This window comes from Manacus candei, unplaced genomic scaffold (genome assembly GCF_025592945.1).
Source record: "Manacus candei isolate 608988 ecotype Guabito, Panama unplaced genomic scaffold, ASM2559294v1 h1tg000185l, whole genome shotgun sequence".
Classification (NCBI taxonomy): domain Eukaryota; kingdom Metazoa; phylum Chordata; class Aves; order Passeriformes; family Pipridae; genus Manacus; species Manacus candei.
The window spans coordinates 382,625-403,832 of record NW_026138233.1 but is presented as its reverse complement, the minus strand read 5'-3'; the positions used below and the strand labels follow the sequence as shown (position 1 = coordinate 403,832).

The 21,208-nt window shown below is 55.4% G+C and overlaps 3 protein-coding genes across 35 annotated transcripts in view; all 3 read left to right on the top strand.

The window, feature by feature from the left end:
• The window catches only part of LOC127464000 (class I histocompatibility antigen, F10 alpha chain-like), a 189,835-nt gene that overhangs the window by 31,811 nt on the left and 136,816 nt on the right, over positions 1 to 21,208 (top strand). For 3 of the 29 annotated variants that reach the window (XM_051774098.1, XM_051774092.1, XM_051774093.1), the window contains exon 5: positions 7,211 to 7,286. The exons of 16 other annotated variants lie outside the window; for them this stretch is intronic. In XM_051774098.1, the coding sequence (XP_051630058.1) occupies positions 7,211 to 7,286 (76 nt within the window). Of the gene's footprint in view, positions 1 to 7,210; positions 7,287 to 7,384; positions 7,424 to 7,749; positions 7,985 to 21,208 lie in introns of those variants that run through there. 10 more of the 29 variants (XM_051774100.1, XM_051774094.1, XM_051774083.1 and 7 more) reach the window with 8 other exon arrangements.
• Positions 8,102 to 21,208, top strand: part of LOC127464006 (gastrula zinc finger protein XlCGF7.1-like) — a 118,585-nt gene continuing 105,478 nt past the window's right edge. For all 5 annotated transcript variants that reach the window (XM_051774107.1, XM_051774108.1, XM_051774106.1 and 2 more), the window contains exon 1: positions 8,102 to 8,312. The gene's annotated coding sequence lies outside the window, so the exon portion shown is untranslated. The remainder of the gene's footprint in view (positions 8,313 to 21,208) is intronic.
• LOC127464024 (zinc finger protein 70-like) lies at positions 8,837 to 10,012 on the top strand (the record flags this gene model as incomplete). The annotated part of the gene is given in 3 exon segments (XM_051774119.1): positions 8,837 to 8,842; positions 9,432 to 9,846; positions 9,849 to 10,012. Coding segments are annotated over 3 exon segments (585 nt in total), but the record flags the coding sequence as incomplete, so codon positions are not given.

The following is a 21,208-nucleotide window of genomic DNA, read 5'->3' as shown; positions in this document are numbered from 1 at the left end:
GTCTTATCGGTACTTGTATCTCATGTGGTTCTGACCCGGTCGCTTGCACAATCCGGTTTCTGCCTTTTTTAATGAGCTCTGATAAAGTCTGAATCCTTTCCTGGACTGTTCTGCATGGTTGCAAAGACGTTGTCAGCCATTCTAACACAATTTGTTGCCCTTTAGTTGATGTTGCAAGCCGCTTTTGATTGTCCCCCGTTTTTATTTTTTGCTGCGTGAGGGCTCCCATAAAATGCTTTTCTCCTGCCAAGATGGTGAGATTGACAGGTACACCCTCTATCCGTCGGTGTGTGACACGATCTGCAATACTGGTCGTAATCCGATGTAAGAGGTTTCGCTGTTCCGGGGTGACAGTTACTGCTGTTGAAGGGTCTGTACCCTTTAATAGCGGCCTGAGGGGTTCTAGCCACTCATTAGGTATTCCCACTACTGGACGCAGCCACTGTAAGTCTCCTAAGAGTCTCTGAGCATCGTGCAAGGTGGCAATCTCTATATTGATAGACAATTTCTGAGGTCGAACGACAGAGTCTGTGATTTGCCAGCCTAAATAATGCCAGGGACTGGATTCTTGAATTTTCTCAGTGGCTATGACTAAGCCTTGCTGCTGCAACTGATTAACCAGCTGCTGTTTTTGATCTTTTGTAAACTTAGTCGGCTGGGCGAACAATAAATCGTCTACGTAGTGGTAAATGACTGTCGAGGGCCATGATTTTCTGATTGGCTGTAATGCAGCGTCCACGTAGAGCTGACAAAGAGTGGGAGAATTCTTCATTCCCTGAGGCAACACAGTCCACTCATAACGTTGCGCTGGTCCTTCCTTGTTTATAGCAGGAACAGTGAATGCAAAACGCTGACGATCCTGCTCATGTAATGCAATAGTGAAGAAGCAGTCCTTAAGATCGATTATTAACAGGAACCAATTTTGTGGGATCATAGCTGGATTTGGCAGTCCTGGTTGTAATGCCCCCATCGTATGCATCTGGGCATTTACTGCACGTAAATCATGTAACAGCCTGTATTTCCCAGATTTCTTCTTGATCACAAAAATAGGAGTATTCCACGGGCTAGTTGACAAACGCAAATGTCCCTGTTGTAACTGCTCTGACACCAACGCATGTGCCTGTAAAAGACTTTCCCTTTTTAAGGGCCATTGCTCTACCCACACCGGCGTTTCTGTCTTCCATTGGAGCGGGATCGGGAAAATCCAGGCAATGGCCGTCATGCTAAAGGGGATCTTGGTTCGTTGGTCAGAACCACCCCCAATCTGAGCGAGAATGTCTCTCCCTATTAACGCTTGTACTCCATCGGGTAGGGGGAGAACAGACACTGTACAGTTCACAGTCATTTCATCCAACGTGATAGTTATAGGAGGAGACCTTTTTGCCAGAGTCAGACCACCCACTCCTGCAACTGTTGCTCCTGAGTTTACCAAGGGCCACGATGTGGGCCACTTGCGAGCTGCAACAATGCTGACGTCAGCTCCCGTATCCAAAAGAGCAATTAAATGTGCAGTTTGTGAGTTCCATTGGAGCTGGATAGCTTTTCGTGGTCGTCTGGCCAAATCTATTGTTAGCAGAGCCGATGTACCGGTAGATCCGAAGCCCTGATCTCCTCGTTCGGGCTTATCCGATGGTCAGGAGCGATCTGAGGGAGCGGTATCAGTTGTGCGATACGAGATCTGGCCGGTATATGCAAAGGTGGAAACAGTGTATTTACCATGATTGATATTTCTCCAGTGTAATCGGCATCAATCAGTCCCACTAAAACAGTTAATCCAGCCATTGTGGACGAGGATCGACCTATTAACAAAGCCCCCACTGGTTTGCCGTCGATTAACACCGGCCCGTGCACTCCTGTCGGTATTTTCTGAGGACGCTGGTCTATTAAGGTGCAGTCTATTGTGGTTGCCAGGTCCAGCCCGAGGCTCCCTCTGGTTGCGGGATGCAGTGTGAGGTCTGAGCCGGGAAGTTGTGAGTAGTTGGAGCCGTCACTTGTGTCTTGGCACGGGAGCCCTTCGCGCTGGCTTTCCCGTTTCCCGACCCACGCCAGCACATAGCAGGAACATGCGTGTTTTGCTGACAGTGAGAACACCACACCGGACCGGACTGGCACTCTCTTCGTACGTGTCCGTATGCTCCACACCAAAAACAGCGTCTTTGTGCTGGTCTGCTTCGTTGCGTGGCTCCGGTCGGAGCTTGTAAGGGCGCAAGCGCGGCTAAAACCTGAGAGCTAGTAGCCTTTGCCTGCTCCTTTAAGCTTTCACCTAGCTCTTTAACCGCGTTCACTAACATAGCATTAGGCCCCTGGGGTATTTGCGCCATTCGCTCTAACAGCTCCTCAATTGACCAATTACCCGGGAGCGTAACAATGACATTGCGAGCTGTAGAATTACAGTTCTGCAGCACACACTGCTTTAGCAAAGCGCCGCGCATATATTCGGGAACCCCCGCTAACTGGATGGCATTAGCAACCCGATCTATAAACGATCCAAAAGGTTCATCCCTTCCCTGTTTGATTCCCATATATGACGGAATTCCCCCTGGAGCTTTGATCTTATCTAGAGCGAGACGGGCTAGGCGCATAGACTCCCTGATCTTATCCGGCCCTATTAACGCTTGTGCCTCTATTCTGGCGTACGGTCCGAAGCCCATTAATTCATCTAGCGTAACCCCGTGCAAAGGGTCAGCTGCCTGTCTCTGAACCGCTACGGCCTCCTGGCAAAGCACCTGCCAGTGCGCACTATGTAGCATTTGCTGATGCTGTGAAAGAACCAACTTCATAATGTTACTAATATCTGCTGGTAAAAGCAAGTTGCTACCCCAAATATAATTTAACATTTGTCGGGTAGGCTCACCCTGGATTCCACTCTCATTAACGGTAGCACGCAATTGCGACAACAGCTCCCAATCAAGGGCAGTGATATTCGCTACCAATCCACCCCCTTGTGCCAGAGCATAAACTACTGGAAAGGCATTAGTTAAAGTTTCTGCCGCTTCTTTATCTCCCGCTTGCAAAGCATCTGCGGCAATGCCTTGCCAGAGCTTTCGCCGCTCTGCCGCGACAGTACTCGATGTATCGGGTGAGGGGAGTGACGCAGCCCCGGTAGACGAGGTCTGCTGGGACTCAGGGGACGGGCTAGGGAACTCTAGGGAAGGGGCAGTGGGAGTAATAAGAGCCTGCTCTTGGGGTTCGGGTGGGATATGTACAACATTAGTCGAGGGAGGCAGCGGGCACGGAGACTCAGCCGCGAAAGGATTGCCGATGTCTCCCAAACGCTGCGCAGCAACTCGGGCAGCCTGCTGCTCGGCCTTATGTTGTTGTAAAGCATTAGAAACAGCCTGCCACTGCTTGGCTAACTTTTTAGCTACTTTATCATCATTCAATAAATCCTCCCACAACTTATCCCCGTACCGTTTCCATTCACCTTCATCAAAGACCGTATTGGGGTCCACAAAACACCCTTTCGCAAACCCCACCTTAAGCAATTCCGGTAAATCCTTTTTTAAATCTAACCCTTTAACTCCCCGCTTTCCCAGAAAGCATTGGAGCAATGATAGTGCCGCCTGTCTCTCCATTACCTAAAAAAAACGTGTTACCACGCTTTGTGCAGCCCTTTCCACGAGACTTTGCGGCTTTGTCGGCGGGCCTCCTTCTTCAGGAGTCTTCCCGGGCGCCGGGTCCAACTATTTCGTTGCTGGGAACGCAGAACTTAACTCTTTCGCCGTCCGAAATCCCCGAAAGGGAGGCGTCCGGCGGCGGCAAGTTGAGCTCTTTTTCGTTCAACCCTTTCGCCTTCTTGTGCTGCACGGCAAGACCGACCGAAACTCCTACGTCCGACCGCGGCTGCGAGAACCCGACTTGGCTCTCGGGAGTCCGACTTGACTCCGACCCAGGAGATCCGACTTGATCTCCTAGAGACCCCCCCTTGGTCCCTGCACACGGGTGCCAGTAATAATGTCGCAACGGAAAGCTCTAGACACCTCAATATGAGAATCCAGGAACTTCCTTTATTATAGATTGACAGTAGCTTAATATACACTCTATAATAGGTTCATGAATATTACAGAAATTAGGCTCATTATCGGTACTCGGTTAGGTGGTGATATCATCTTAACTGCTTTCCATTGTTTACACAGGTGGCTCATTAAGTGCCTTTGTTTTGGTAATGCCTAGCTCCTGTTTCTCAGCTCAATTTAGAATACCCAAGGACACTGCCACTTTCTCACAGCCCTGCTATCTCAAACTTTCTCATGGGCCTAGGGAAAACTGCATCTTATACTTTAGTAGTAGTCTTATACTTTAGCAGCTCATCCATAGCCTTAGCCATGTTCACATGTCCTCGCATTTCTAACCAATCCTCTACAATTCCTGGTGTCCCCAGTCTGCTCCCAATGTCCCCATTCCCATTCCAGGTGTTCCCATATCCATTCCTGGTGTTCCCATCCCATTGCTATTGTCCCCATCCCATTCCTGATGTCCCCATTCCCATTCCAGGCAGTCTCATTCCCATTCCAGGTGTTCCATCCCATTCTAGGTGTCACCGCTGTCATTTCCCCTGCTGGTTTACCTTTAAACCAGCACACCAGGGCTGTGCCCAACGGGGGTCCCTGTGGATCATCCAACGCGGGTCCTCCCATGGCTGATGGAGTTGGAGCAGCGGCCGAAGCTCTTCCCGCAGTCGGGGCACTTGGGGCTTCTCTTACCGGTGGGTCCGTTGGTGGGAGGTCAAGGCAGAGCTGTCCCTGAAGCTCTTCCCACACTCCCCACACTTGTGAGGCCTCTCCCTGATGTGGATGCGAAGGTGGGTGTAGAGGGTGGAGCTGTCCCACATTCCCTACACGTGTAGGGCTGTTCCCCACTGTGGATGTGCTGGTGGCTGAGCAGCTTGGTGCTTGTGCTGAAGCTCTTCCCACATTCCAAGCACTTGTAGGGCCATTCCCTGGTGGGGATGCAACGGTGTTTGCAAAGGCTGGAGCTGTCCCTGAAGCTCTTCCCACACTCCACACACGTGTAGGGCCATTCCCACTGTGGATCATCTGGTGTCGGACCAGGCTGGAGATCTGATTGAAGTTCATCCCACATTCCTCACACATGTCGGGCCTTTCTCCACTGTGGATCATCTGGTGTCGGAGCAGGCTGGAGATCTGATTGAAGCTCTTCCCACACTCCCCACACGTGTAGGGCCTTTCCCCACTGTGGATGCGACGGTGGTTGCGGAGGGTGGAGCTGTACTTGAAGCTCTTCCTGCATTCCCCACACCTGTAGGGCCGTTCCCCACTGTGGATGTGCTTGTGACTGAGGAGGTTGGTGCTCTTCCTGAAGCTCTTCCCACATTCCAAGCAGCTGAAGGGTTTCTCCCTGCTGGGAGGCTGCTCAGGGACCACCAGCTCGCAGCTCCGCCTCAAGCTCCGGCCGCCTTCCCGGCACACGCTGGCTCTTTCCTCCTCACAGCCCCCTGGGCTGGCTTTGGAGCCCCTCCTGCGGGGGCATCTCCGGCCCTTTTCCTCCCCGCTGCCTTCCTGCGCCGGGGAGCCCTTCAAAACGGCCTCTCCCACCAGGCTCTGCCGGGGGGATTTGTCCTCCGCGCTCTCCGGCCTCACCTCGGGGCCTGGGGCAGGAACCAACAAGGACACGCAGGGGATTTGCCTCCGGCCCACAGGGAAGCCCAAGGACATCCCCCCAACTCCGGCCCCGGCAGGACGGCCACAAAAGACAAAAGACCCACCCAAAGGGGCACTGACTTCCTCCTCACCTACCTGGGGGGCCCAAGGCATCTTCCTCTTCCTCGCAGCCTCCTCCTCCATCCGCCCAAGCTTTGGGAAGCAGAAATCCTGATGGGAGGGGGGGAAACAAGGGGTGAATGCGTTGCCTTGGGGGTTCCTCCTGCCCAAGTCCAGCTCTAGGACTCACCAGGCATCTTGTGTCCATAAAAACCCCAAAAACACCAACATTCAGCCCAAAAACCCCTCCCAGGAGTTCCCCCTCTCTGCTCTCTGGAGTTAGGGGGGTCCCCCCTGTCTGGCCTGATGCCACTTCTGCCTGCATTGTGGGTCCCCCTTCTCCGGGCTGCCGGGGGTCCCACGGCTCTGCGGGGGTTCCCACTCTCCGGGGTCCCCTTGAGTGTTGCCAGGTGGGTCCCAGGGCTCACTTCTCCCCACTCTGCCTCCCGGGGCCGGCCGGCCCTCCTCTCTCGGCTCCCACCCTCGCAAACCTCTTGGCGCTCTCGGCTCCCACCCCGCCTCAAGGCCCCCCCTCCTCTCCACACTCCAAGGCCTTCCCCCTCTCCGGGACCCCCGCTTAAGGGGCCCGGCGCTCCCTCTCTGCTCCCCCCCTCCAGCATTCCGGGGGTCCCCCAGCTCCGGGATCGCCCCTCTCCGCTCTCCCTACTCCGCGGCTACCGGGGTTCCCCCCCGGCTCTCACGGGAGCCCCCAAACCGCTCTCGCCCCCCCCACCATTGCCCAACGACCGCCAGGACCTTTTGGCTGCTCTTCTTTGTGCTCCCGCTCGGCTCCTCCCTCGGCTGGGCCGCCGCTTTTGGCGGGTTTCCTCCTCCGGGATCCGCCCCCTGCAGCCCTTTCCCCCCTGGACCAGCCCCCTTGGCCTCCTTGGGCCCCCCTTTGGCCTCCCTTGCCCAATAAGTCTGATTATCGAGACAAGCAATTGGTTTAAATCCACAAAACCCAAATGTATAACCCAGCACCCTGGGGCATGAACAGAGTGGTGTTCCTTGGCCCCCCCCCGAGTCCAAAGTAAAGGGAGAGGGAAAAAAAACCTGCTGGTGGGAGAGCTGTTGCAGTCTGGTCAGAAGTGGTGATTGCAGTCCAGTTGAGGGTGGTGATCTCAGTCTGGTTGAGAGTGGTGAGCTGCAGCCTTCCTGTGGATCCCACGAGTGGTGGAAAGGTTCTGAAACTCCAGGTTTATATATTCTCCAGTTCAGGCAGGAATGGTCAGTCGCTCCCTCAGAGCAGGGAATTCCATAAAAGGATGCTTAGTTCGTTCCCTCAGAGCAGGGAATTCCATAAAAGGATATGAAGATTGCCAGAGTGGGCAATTCCATAAAAGGGTATGAGGACAGGAACATCCCCCCCCACCTCGCAGGCCCCCACCCCCCGACAACAGTTCCTGGGAAAATGGCATGGAAGGCCATAGAATACACACTTTTGGGCTACACCCATCCAGTGAGGAATCGGTCCCAGCTGTTCTAACTAGGACACTGTGTCCGTCATCGCTGCCATCATCATCATCATCGGCCTCGTGGCAGCCGGTGTCTGGAAGCTCCGATCCGGTAACTCCTGGGATGGGGGTCGGCAAGGGGTACGGATCCGCCCGGCAGCATTCCGGGGATCCTGTGCCACGGGTGCTGATCCCACTTTCTTTCCATAGGGAAGAGGGAGGGGAATGGATACGACCCCGCGCCCACCAGTGAGTCCCAGCAGCGTGTGTGGATCCAGATCCTCTGTGCAGGGATCCCAGGATGGATGCCGGGATTCCAGAGGGGAATGGGGGCCTAATGGCTGGAGTGGGATTGGAAGGGGATTGCAGCTCAGGGCAGGATTCCAGAGTGGGATCAGGTGGAATTGTGGACTGAGATCACGGCTGGATTCTGGAGTGGGATTGGGGTGGGATGGACGGAGCAGGACCAGGTGGGAATCCGCAGCAGTTCCTACTCTCCCTGGGCTCCACAGCCGGCTCCATCCCCTGGGATGGGAACAGGGACATGGTGACTCCTTTCCCCGCTCTCATCCCAGCAGGAATCACAGCCTGAGCGATCCCGGAGCTGGATCCACCCCTTCCCTCTCCCTGTGGAAAGGCAGGAGCTGCTGGCAGAGCTCATCCCGCTGCTCCCACCCACCCCGGCCCCCCTGCGGTTCTTCCCCATGGATCAACTTCCTGCTTTTTCCCGTGTGAAACCCAGGACCACAATTATTCCTGAGGCTTTAATTTGGGTGTGAAAATCTCCTGCTTTGGGCAAGAAATCCTGGCTCCTCCTCCGGCATCCGGCAGGTTTTTTTCTCCTCTCCTCTTATTTTGGACTCGGAGGGGGGGGGGCGAGGCAAGGAAAACCACTTTGTTCATGCCCCAGGGTGCTGGGTTATACATTTGGGTTTTGTGGGTTAAAACCAATTGCTTGTCTGTATAATCAGACTTATTGGGCAAGGGGGGCCCAAGGGGGGCCCAAGGGGGGCCCAAGGGGGCTGGTCCAGGGGGGGAAGGGCTGCAGGGGGCGGATCCCGGAGGAGGAAACCCGCCAAAAGCGGCGGCCCAGCCGAGGGAGGAGCCGAGCGGGAGCACAAAGAAGAGCAGCCCAAAGGTCCTGGCGGTGGCTGGGCAATGGCGGGGGGGGCGAGAGCGGTTTGGGGGCCCCCATGAGAGCCGGGGGGGAACCCCGGTAGCCGCGGAGTGGGGAGAGCGGAGAGGGGCGATCCCGGAGCTGGGGGACCCCCGGAATGCTGGAGGGGGGGGAGCAGAGAGGGAGCGCCGGGCCCCTTAAGCGGGGGTCCCGGAGAGGGGGAAGACCTTGGAGTGTGGAGAGGAGGGGGGGCCTTGAGGCGGGGTGGGAGCCGAGAGCGCCAAGAGGTTTGCGAGGGTGGGAGCCGAGAGAGGAGGGCCGGCCGGCCCCGAGAGGCAGAGTGGGGAGAAGTGAGCCCTGGGACCCCCCTGGCAACACTAAAGGGAACCCCGGTGAGTGGGGACCCCCCAGAGCCGCGGGACCCCCGGCAGCCCGGAGAAGGGGGACCCCCAATGCAGGCAGAAGTGCCATCAGGACAGACAGGGGGGACCCCCCTAACCCCAGAGAGCAGAGAGGGGGAATTTTGGTAGGGGATTTTTGGCTGAATGTTGGTGTTTTGGGGGTTTTTATGGACACAAGATGCCCGGTGAGTCCTAGAGCTGGACTTGGGCAGGAGGAACCCCCAAGGCAACGTGCTCACCCCTTGTTTTCCCCCCCCATCAGGATTTCTGCTTCCCAAAGCTTGGGCGGATGGAGGAGGAGGCTGCGAGGAAGAGAAAGATGCCTTGGGCCCCCCAGGCAGGTGAGGAGGAAGTCAGTGCCCCTTTGGGTCGGTCTTTTGTCTTTTGTGGCCGTCCTGCCGGGGCCGGAGTTGGGGGGATGTCCTTGGGCTTCCCTGTGGGCCGGAGGCAAATCCCCTGCGTGTCCTTGTTGGTTCCTGCCCCAGGCCCCGAGGTGAGGCCGGAGAGCGCGGAGGACAAATCCCCCCGGCAGAGCCTGGTGGGAGAGGCCGTTTTGAAGGGCTCCCCAGCGCAGGAAGGCAGCGGGGAGGAAAAGGGCCGGAGATGCCCCCGCAGGAGGGGCTCCAAAGCCAGCCCAGGGGGCTGTGAGGAGGAAAGAGCCAGCGTGTGCCGGGAAGGCGGCCGGAGTTTGAGGCGAAGCTGCGAGCTGGTGGTCCCTGAGCAGCCTCCCAGCAGTGAGAAACCCTTCAGGTGCTTGGAATGTGGGAAGAGCTTCAGCAAGAGATCCAGCCTCCTTAGCCACCAGCACATCCACAATGGGGAACGGCCCTACACGTGTGGGGAGTGTGGGAAAAGCTTCAGGCAGAGCTCCCACCTCCTCAGCCACCAGATGATCCACAGTGGGGAACGGCCCTACACGTGCGGGGAGTGTGGGAAAAGCTTCAAGCGGAGCTCCACCCTGCTCCAACACAAGATGATCCACAGTGGGGAACGGCCCTTCATGTGTGAGGAGTGTGGGAAGAGCTTCAAGCGGAGCTCCACCCTGCTCCAACACAAGATGATCCACAGTGGAGAAAGGCCCTACATGTGTGAGGAATGTGGGATGAACTTCAATCAGATCTCCGCCCTGCTCCGACACCAGATGATCCACAGTGGGAACGGCCCTACACGTGTGCGGAGTGTGGGAAGAGCTTCAGGGACAGCTCCAGCCTTTGCAAACACCGTTGCATCCACACCAGGGAATGGCCCTACAAGTGCTTGGAATGTGGGAAGAGCTTCAGCACAAGCACCAAGCTGCTCAAACACCAGCACATCCACACTGGGGAACAGCCCTACACGTGTAGGGAATGTGGGACAGCTCCACCCTCTACACCCACCTTCGCATCCACATCATGGAGGGGCCTCACAAGTGTGGGGAGTGTGGGAAGAGCTTCAGGGACAGCTCTGCCTTGACCTCCCACCAACGGACCCACCGGTAAGAGAAGCCCCGAGTGCCCCGACTGCGGGAAGAGCTTCGGCCGCTGCTCCAACTCCATCAGCCATGGGAGGACCCGCGTTGGATGATCCACAGGGACCCCCGTTGGGCACAGCCCTGGTGTGCTGGTTTAAAGGTAAACCAGCAGGGGAAATGACAGCGGTGACACCTAGAATGGGATGGAACAGCTGGAATGGGAATGAGAATGCCTGGGATGGGAATGGGGACATCAGGAATGGGATGGGGACAATAGCAATGGGATGGGAACACCAGGAATGGAAATGGGAACACCTGGAATGGGAATTGGGACATTGGGAGCAGATTGGGGACACTAGGAATGGGAATGGGGCCAGCAGGAATGGGAATGGGGACACGTGGAACGGGGAAGGAACACCTGGAATGGTAATGGGAACACCTGGAATGGGAACACCTGGAATTGGAATGGAGACATCTGGAATGGGAGCACCTGGAATGGCAATGGGGACACCAGGAATGGGAATGGGGACACCAGGAATGGGAATGGAAACACCTGGAATGGGAATGGAAACACCTGGAATGGGAATGGGGGCAGCAGGAATGGGAATGGGAACACCTGGAACTGGAATAGAAACACCTGGAATGGGAACACCTGGAATGGGAATAGGAACATCTGGAATGGGAATTGGAACACCTGGAATTGGAATGGGGACACCTGAAATTGGAATGGGGACACCTGGAACGGGAATGGGAACACCTGGATTGGAAATGGGGACACCTGGATTGGAAATGGGGACACCAGGAATGGGAACAACTGGAATTGGAATGGAGACACCTGGAATGGGGACACCTGGAATGGGAATGGGGGCAGCAGGAATGGGAATGGGAACACCTGGAATTGGAATGGGGACATCTGAAATTGGATTGGGGACACCTGGAACGGGAATGGGAACACCTGGATTGGAAATGGGGACACCAGGAATGGGAACAACTGGAATTGGAATGGAGACACCTGGAATGGAAACATCTGGAATGGGAATGGAAACACCTGGAATGGGAATGGGGGCAGCAGGAATGGGAATGGGAACACCTGGAACTGGAATGGGGACACCTGAAATTGGAATGGGGACACCTGGAACGGGAATGGGAACACCTGGATTGGAAATGGGGACACCAGGAATGGGAACAACTGGAATTGGAATGGAGACACCTGGAATGGGAACACCTGGAATGGGAATGGGAACACCTGGAATGGAAATGGGGACACCAGGAATGGGAATGGGAACACCTGGAACTGGAATGGAAACACCTGGAATGGGAACACCTGGAATTGGAATAGGAACACCTGGAATGGGAATGGGGACAGCAGGATTGGGAATGGGGACACCAGAAATGGGAATGGAAACACCTGGAATGGGAATGGGGGCAGCAGGAATGGGAATGGGGACACCTGGAATGGGAATGGGGACATCAGGAATGGGAATGGGGACAACTGGGCTGGGAATGGGAACATTGGGAATGGGAATGGCAACATCGGGAGCAGGTTGGGAACACCAGGAATGGGAATGGGATCACCTGGGATTGGAATGGGGACACCTGGAATGGGAATGGGAACATTGGGAGCAGACTGGGGACACCAGGAATTGGAATGGGGACACCTCGAATGGGAATGGAGACACCTGGAATGGGAATAGGGAAAACAGAGGTGGGATGGGAACACCTGGAATGGGAATGGGGACAATAGGAATGGGAATGGAGACACCTGGAATATGAATGGGAACACCAAGAACTGGGAATGGGGAAAACAGGAGTGGGATGGGAACACCAGGAATGGGAGGAGCGACAATAGGAATGGGAATGGGGACACCTAAAATGGGATGGAACACCTGGAAAGGGAATTGGAACACATGGAATGGGAATGGGAACACATGGAATGGGAATGGGAACTCCTGGAATGGGAATGTGGACACCTGGAATGGGATGGAAACAACTAGAATGGGATGGGAACACCTGGAACAGGAATGCAAACCCGTGGAATGGGAATGGGAACAGCCGGGCCCGGGCTGTGTCCCTGGGGAAACAGGAGGCCAGGCCCAAAAGAGTTAACTAAGAAATTGGGGCCTGCTAACAAGCTACCAACATCCAAGAGCATCTGTGCTCGTTCTGTTCTACTGACTGGAGCAAAGCTTCAGAGAATAGTGCAGGAACATGTCCTAGGCCTCGAGGGGATAAATTAGAGAGACAGCAGGATCAGGGAGACATTGGAATAGGAGGAATAGGCCGGGAGCCAGGGCTTTTTCCAAGCTTCAGTGAGCGGGTCAAGAAGAATGGAAGAGAAGGAAGGTCAAGCTGAGGAAGATGAGTTGAAGCCCCCAGAGCCATGGAGGAAGAGTGGAAGTACCCTCAGGACTGAGGGCCAAGAGAAACACCGCCCCAAGCCCCGCCTGAGCTCCACCTCTACTCCGCCTGTTATTAATATGCATCGATAGATGTTGGAATCACTGGAATATGCATTTAATCCCAGCTGAAGATTGTATAAAAATGCTGATTTTGTGTGAAGCCTTGGAGTAAGTTTGTCCAGTGCCAGCTGGCTTGCTCCCAACGTTGAATAAACAAATACCTTGCTGCTTAAAGATAAAAAAGTCTCTGAGCAGTTTCTGGGACCGATTTTTCGCATTCAGCGCCCAGTCAGTCCCAGGATGATCCCAGTCACTCCTGGTCTCTCCCAGTTGCTCCCAGTTTCCTCCATGTGGTCCCACTCATTCCCAGTTGTCCCCAGAAGCTTCCAGCATGATCCCAGCTGCTCACAGCCACTTCCAGTCATCCCCAGTTGCTTCCAGTATGATCCCAATCACCTCCTGCATGATCCCACTCACTCCTGCTATGATCCCAGGATGACCCCAGTCACCCTCAGTGTGGTCTCAGTTGCTCCCAGCATGGGCCAAGCTCTCAGTTGCCCCTAGCACAGATCCAGTCACCCCAAGTATGATCCCAGTCCTCCCTCCTGACAGTCCCAGTCAATCCCAGTTGCTTCTACTGTAGATCCAGTCACTCACAGTTCCTTCCAGTTGCCCCCAGCCTGGTCCTAATTCCCCTTCACGTAGTCCCAGTCACTCCCAGTATGGTCCCAGTCACCCCCACTATGGTTGAAGACACTCCCAGTATATCCCAGTAGAGCCCTCAGCATGCTCCTAGTCCTTCCCAGTCACTCCCAGATGCCCCAGTAACATTCCAGTTTCCACCAGTATGATCCCAGTGACTCCAAGGCACTCCCACTATATCCTATGTGGCCTTCAGTTGCTCCCAATAGCCCTCAGTGTGGTCCCAGTTGCTCCCAGTCTGATCCCTGTTGCTCCAGTTCTGGTCCTGGAGGGTCCCAGTGTGCTCAGATCCTGCTCCCGGGGGGTCCTGCTGGGTCCCAGTCCTGGTCCTGGTGTATCCTGGTGTCCCAGTCCATCCCAGTCTGTCCCAGTCTGTCCCAGTCCATCCCAGTCAGTCCCGGTCCATCCCAGTCAGTCCCAATCCATCCCAGTCCATCCCAGTCCATCCCAGTCCCTTCCCAGCCGTTTCCCAGGTCCTGCCCCCCGCCCCCCAAGATGCTGACGGGGTCGGGGCTCCGTCTTTGGCTTCGTCTCCCTGGGCCTGCCTGGAATGAAGGGGCCGCTGGGACACTGCGGGACCTCCTGAGACCAAAGGAACCCCGGGAGAATTTGGATACTCCTGGAATCAAGGCACAATTGGGACACTGCAGGGCCCTATGGAAAAAAAGGAACCTTGTGATACTGCGGAATTCATGGCAGGGAGAATATAAACTCCTGCAGGTGGCTGGGGCCAAACACAGACCAAAAGGATCAGCATCAATTCCCCCTAGTACAGATAAACAAGCGCAGGGAAAGCCCCGCGTGCGCAGAAGAGATGCACTGACATCACCAAGGGGTGGGACTGAGGGCTCTGGCTGGGCGGTGCTGGCCACACCTGCCGAGGTTGAGGGGACTCAACTAATTGTATAAAAGCAGATAGCTCTTTTTTTGGAGGGGAGCAAGCTCCACATCAAGGACAACGTTGCCTTTGGCAGGGACACCTGCCAGTTTGTGAACTTACTGACTCTCCAAGGATGCAGCTTCTGCCATTGGTAATTACAGGCATTCTAGGTCAGTGAGATAACTTTATGGGCAACAGCTGGGTGACTGGGGGAGGTCATGCTGGGGGCTTATTTCTCTCTTCCTTCCTCTCCTTTGAGTGTGTTCGTTTTGTTGGCCACCTCTTGCTAATAAAGATCAGTTTTGTTGAGCTTTCAATGGTGTCGTGCTTTCAGCTTCAGTATGATCCGAACCCCTCCCCAATACAGCCAGCCAAAGGGACGGTGGGTTGACAGGCCCAGCTCTCTGAAAGATGAGTTGAGGGCTCTGAGCCAGAGAGGGGATGAGAGCCGGGTCCAGGCTTGGGAATTGCCGGGAGGGGAAAGGGATGTCTAAGAACAAGTCCCTCAGGAGAGGGAAGCAGAGAGGCTGAGTTTTGACCCCAGCACAAAGATGTGCAGGGCAGAGCAGAGAATATGCCCACAGAAGGTTCTTTTGTGCCCATCTTTGCAGTTCTGACAGGCACTTCTTGTCACAGCCTGTCCTCTCCACTCCAGAATAGGCCCTGGCAACCAAAGAACCAACGCCCTACAACCCCAAAGTGAAACCCCACCCATGTGCCATGGGCCCTTTTGTGATGTCACAGCCTGTCCTCTCCATTCTGGAATAGCCCCTGGAAACCAAAGAACCAACACCTCACACCCCCACAGTGCAGCCCCACCTGTCTGCCACGGGACTCTTTGGGATGTCATGGCCTTTCCCCCAGGAAAGAAAGCCTGGAACCTTCGGGTTTCACATGCAGTTGGGGGGCCACCCTGGGCACTCCATGAGCAGCAAGAGCTTTCTGTCCTGGCCCTTTTTGTCTGGCAGGAATCTTTAGCTGTGTTCAGGTTGGGCAGTCAGACTGGCAATTTCAGCACAGGGCTCCTGCAAGTGAACGACAGCCCTTCCCTCCAGGAAAGAAACCCCTTACCCTCGGTCTCTTCTCCTGTTCCTTAAAACACAACCTGCTGGGGAGCTTTCTGGGATCTCTTCTCTTGGGAATTGGGAAGACAGACCCACTCCCATGTTTAACACCTCAGGCAAAACCACCCTTTGAACACCTTTCCCAACCCTCCCCAACCTTTCCCAAAGCCCAGATTTTACAGGTGTCCTGTAATTCTGGCCCAATCTCACCCAAGCCCACAAACCATGACAGAAACCTCTCAGCCTCACGCTGCGTCCTTCCCATTGCTGTGCCTTATGTGCAGGCAAAAGGCCTTAAAATCAAGTACCCAAAATTCATGGCCTGTTCTTTTTCCCACAAAAGAAGGCGTGGTGAACTCTCCAGACCAGGGAATTGGAAGATCTCCCCAAAACTCCTTTGGTACACACTGCGGGGCCAACGATTCCTCTGCTCTGCCCTGTCGGCGCTGCTTTGTCTCATCTGGGTCCCCAGAAACCGTCAGCGAAAGCCGGGGAATAAAATCTCTGAGCAGTTGGTTGGGTTCCAGAGGTGACCCTACTTCATTCAGTGGCTGAAGGGACACAGGAATTGCTCTCTAACACATGTACATCAGTTCTCAAAACTTTTATCTATTTTTACATTCTAGCAAACAAAGGAATTCCTGTCCATTGGTTTACCAGTTCTCTGCAGGAATTCTTATTCTCTCTTCTATTGACTCTTGATTTCTCACTTTGCATGATACTTAGTCCACAGTTTTTGTCCTTTTCTTGTCTTTTCCCGAGATAGAGAGAGCCTCAGTAACTGTCTGTGTTACTTTTGTCTTCATCTCTGGTTTCTCTAAGAATCTTTGTGGTTTAGAAATTCTGCCTTCTTGGTGTCCAGGTCTCAAAAAAAGATTTCTCTGCCAGGTCTCTGACCACTGAAATATGGCAGAGCTTAAACTTTTACTTTGTTTTTCTACCAAATGGCCATGGCCCAGAACTTGTCCATCATCCATTGTCTATTGCCCAAGGCTCCGTCCTTGCCTTGCCTTGCCCATCTCCTGGCTGCCAGGCAAGGGCCTTGTGACATCACAGCCTCTGTGGAACAGCGCGGGGGCTGAAAAGTGTCAGTGCTGCGTCCCCGTGCCCAGAGCCTGGGCAGAAGTCGGCTGGCAGGGACGGGCAGAGACTGTGCAGAGGTGTCAGCTCGTCCCCCAGCAGCACCATGCCCAGCCAGGGCATCTCCTGGCTCCTCAGGCTCTCGGTGCTCCTGCTCTTGCCTGGCCCACTGGAGCCTTGCAGCCGTGCCACAGGTGCCATTGCTGAGAACCGGGGTTTGCCTTGGCTGGCCCCTTGCCAGAAAAGGCAGGAGAGGCTGGAGAGAGGGGAAGGAGGGGGGTCAGGCCGCTGGGATGGTGCCGGCGGGCCGTGAGCCCGAAGCCAGCAAGGCCTTGGGCCCACCCAGTGTCAGGGGAGGACTGAGAGCCCCCAGGGAGGAGGAAAGCTGGGCAGGCCCCAAGGCTCCTGGGCCTCTTCCTTGGCAGCCCTTTGGCCAAGGCCCCCAGGCAGAGGTGGGGCTCAGCCCCTGCCCAGCAATGGGGCACAGGCTGAGCCCCAGGGACACCAGACCCAGGCGGCCTGAGCTCTTCTTCCTGCAGCGTCTGCCTGGGGCAGCCCAGCCAGGCCTGAGTCTCTGCAGGAGAGGCCAAGCCCAGCCAGAGAGGGCTCAGCCCTCTGAGGCTGCACTCACTGCAAAGGGAACAAAACATTGGCCCAGAGGACATCCTGCCCCAAATGGAGAACTGGAAAGGTCAAGAATAAAAACGTCACCCCCCTCCATTAGTCAAGAAATGTTCAGACCTCTTTCCTAAAAGCATCCAGGACTCGGGTCACCGAGTTTTCTCTCTGACAAGGGTTTTTCCATGGTTCCCCTCAATTCCCAGGTTTAAGGTGGTCCCAGAACACTTTGGGATGCGCTGGATGCTGTGTTAGGGTGCAGATGTCCCCCCAAAACTCCCCCAGAACGGGGTGACACAAGGGGGGGGCACAGAGGGGTCCCCATTCCTGATCCATCCTGGAACAACCACACTGGGGTCAACTGGGATCAGAGTGGGAGCAGCTGGGCCCCTGCTGGGCTCATACTGGGACCATACTGGGCGTGACTGCAATAATACTGAGAGTATGTGAGAGGTACTGCAACCATACTGGGGATGACTGGGATCAAACTGGATTATACTGGGAGTGTCTGCAAGTTCCTGGGATCATACTGGGGGTGACTGGACTCATAGTGGGATCATACTGGGAGCAACTGGGACCATGCAGGGGCAAATGGCATCGTCCAGGCACTGACTCAAAGTGCCTGGGGCCAGACTGGACTCAGACTGGGAGTCCCTGAGAGGGAAAGGAACCATCCTGAGCAGGACTGGGAGCAACTGGGACCACCTTGGGGGCAACTGGGATCGTATTGGGAGTGACTGGGAGTGACTGGGATCCTAGTGGGAGTGACCAGAACCATACTGGAACCATCCTGGGAGTGACTGTCAGTGCCCAGGATCATACTGGGAGCAACTGGGATCATGCTGGTGGCACAAAGGACAGAGGGAGGGGAGGGGAAAAGGGAGGGGAGGGAAAGAGAGGGGAGGGGGAATTTTAGAAAGGATAAAGAGGAAAGAAAGACAAAAAAGGAAGAAAAATAAGAGAAAAAGCCGAGTTTAAACATTCAGTACATGTGTGAGTCCCTGAGAGCTCCCAGGTCAAAGGCAGGGGAAGTGTTTGCAGGGGACAGGAGCCTGTTCAGGGCTCAGGAGCTGCTGCTGCCCAAAGGGAGGAAACGCACCGAGGGCTCGGAGCAGAGTTTGTGCTTTGGGGCCTTTGCCAAGAACCCGCAGGAGGGAAAGCAGTTCCAGCCAGGGGGGCCCAGGGGTTCCCAGCACGGGCCCAGGGGCTCCCAGTCACCCCCAGGATGGGCCCAGTCACCCCCAGGATGATCTCAGTCACTTTTAGTCACACTCAGTCTGATCCCAGCATGATCCCAGTCACTCCCAGTCTGATTCCATTCTCTCCTAGTAGGTCCAAGTTACTCCCTGCAAGTTCTGAGTTGCTCCCAGTCACTCCCAGTATAATTCTGGTGTTTCCCATTATATCTCAGTTGCCCCAATGTAGTCCCACTCACTCCCAGTCGTTTCCAGTAGCTTCCAGTATGATTCCAGTTGCTCACAGCCACTCCCAGTCACCCCCAGTGTGGTCCCAGTCACTCCCAGGATGGTTGCAGACTCTCCCAGTAGATCCCAGTTGCCCTCAGCATGCTCACAGTCATACCCAGTTGACTTCCACTTGCCCCAGGATGCTTCCAGTTCCCATCAGTATAATCCCAGTCACTCCCAGTCTATGCCAGTTGCCTCCAGTATGCACCCTGTCACTCCCAGTTACTCCCAGTTCCACCATACTTCCAGCATGGCCCCACTGGCTCCCAGTTCCACCCTGTGTAGTTTTACTCACTCCCAGTATGATCCTGGGCACTGACAGTCACTCCCAGGATGGTTCCAGTGTGGCCCTGGTCACTCCCACTAGGATCCCAGTCTCTCCCAGTCACTCCAAATAGGATCCAAGTCACTCCCAATTGGATCCCAGTTACGGTCAAGGTGGCCCCAGTTGCTTCCAGTATGATCCCAGTTGCCCTCCGTGTGGTTCCAGTTGCTCCCATTTACCCCTTCTGTGCTTCCAGTCACTCCCAGTATCATCCCTGTCACTCCCAGTCACTCCCAGTAGATCCCACTTGCCTCCAACAGGCTCCCAGTCACCCCCACTATCATCTCAGTCACTTTTAGTCATGCCCAGTATCATCCCACTATTATTCCAGTCACTCCCAGTACAATACCAGTCTCTCCGAGTAGGATCCAAGTTACCCCCTGCATGGTCCCAGTTGCTTCCAGTCACCCCACTCGAGTTCCACTCCCTCCCAGTCCCTCCCAGGACCATCCCAGTAGGATCCCAGTGACACCCCAGATGGTGGCACTCACACCCAGGATGAACCCAGACATGCCCTGGCACTCCCAGGATAAAGCCATTTGCCCCCAGCAGGGTCCCAGTTCCTCCCAGTCACTGACTATGGTTCCAGTTGCTCCCAGGATGATCCCTGGCACTCCCAGTCACTCCCACTATGATCCCAGTCAGTCTCAGTATGATCCCAGTCCCTCCTGGTCTCTCCCAGTATACCTCAGTTGAAGTCAATGTGGTCCCACTCACTCCCAGTTGCTCCCAGTATCTTCCAGCATAATCCCAGTTGCTCACAGCCACTCCCAGTCACTCCCAGTGTGGTCCTAGTTGCTCCCAGTTTTTCTACTGTGATCTCAGTTGCTCCCAGTTGCCCTGAGCAGAGACCCAGTTGCTTCCAGTATGATCCCTGTCTGATCCCTGTCTGATCCCAGTCTGATCCCAGTCTGATCCCAGTACAATCACAGTTGTCCCCAGCATGGGCCAAGTTGCTCCCAGTTGCCTCCAGCACAGATCCAGTCAATCCAAGTGTGATGCCAGTCTTCCCCCAGCATGGTCCCAGCCAATCCCAGTTGCACCACTGTAGATCCAGTCACTCCCAGTCACTCCTAGTGTGGTCCCAGTCGCTCCCAGTATGATCCCAGGAACCTCCAGCGTGATCCCACTTGCTCCCAGTCTATCCCAGTTGCACCAACATGGTCCCAACTGCCCTCAGAATGCTCCCAGTCATTCCCAGTATGACCCCAGTCACCCTCACTGTGGGCCCAGTTGTCCCCAGCATGGGCCAAGCTGCTCCCAGTTGCCTCCAGCACAGATCCAGTCAATCCAAGTGTGATCCCAGTCTTCCCCCAGCATGGTCCCAGCCAATCCCAGTTGCACCACTGTAGATCCAGTCACTCCCAGTTGCTCCCAGTTGCCCCCCACATGGTCCAACTCACTCCCAGTGTGCTCCCAGTCACCCCCACGATGGTTGCAGACTCTCCCAGTAAATCCCAGTAACCCTCAGCATGCTCACAGTCATACCCAGTTACTTCCACTTGCCCCAGGATGCTTCCAGTTCCCATCAGGACAATCCCAGTAACTCCCAGTCACTCCCAGTCTATGCCAGTTTCCTCCAGCATGCACCCTGTCATTCCCAGTCACTCCCAGTTCCACCATACTTCCAGCATGGCCCCACTGGTTCCCAGTTCCCCCTGGAATACTTGCAGTCACTCCCAGTATGATCCCAGTCACTGACAGTCACCCCCAGGATGGTTCCAGTATGGTCCTGGTCACTCCCACTAGGATCCCAGTCACTCCCAGTAGGATTCCAGTTGCCCCCAAGGTGGTCCCAGTTGCTCCCAGTATGATCCCACTACGAGTCCAGTCACCCTCAGTACAATCCCAGTAACTTGCAGACACTTCCAGTACGAATCCAGTTTGATCCCAGTCACTCCCAGTATGACCCCAGTCACACTCACTGTGTCCCCAGTTTCTCCTAGCACTGGCCAAGCTCTCCAACTGTGATCCCAGTATGATCCCAGTACTCCCCAGCATGGTCCCAGTTGCTCCCAGTTTCTCCCAGTGTGATCCCAGTTGCTCTAAGTTGTCTCTAGGATTGACCCAATCTCTCCCTTTAAGATCCCAGTCTGATCCCAGTATGAGCCCAGCAGGGGCCCAGCTGCTCCCAGGATGATCCCAGTTGCCCCCAGTGTGGTTCCAGGTGCTCCCATTCACCCCTATTATGGTTCCACTCACTCCCAAACACCCCCAGTATATCCCAGTTGCCCCCAACATGCTCCCAGTTGCTCCCAGTATGATCCCAGTTGCCCCAGTTCTGGTCCTGCTGGCTCCAGTCCAGGTCTGGGTGTATCCCGGTGTCCCCCCTGTCCCCCCACCCCGCTCTCACCCCCTTTTCTCTCCCCACAGAGCTCCTGAGCCGCCGGCGGCCGCAGCCCCTCCCCGTGGCCTCGGGCCCAGCCGGGACCCCCCAGTCCAGCCCCACCTGCACTTTGGGGGGGTCGTGTGTCCCCCCCAGGCCCTGCTTTTGTTCACACCCCAGCCAGCTCCTCCCAGTGCTCCCAGTAA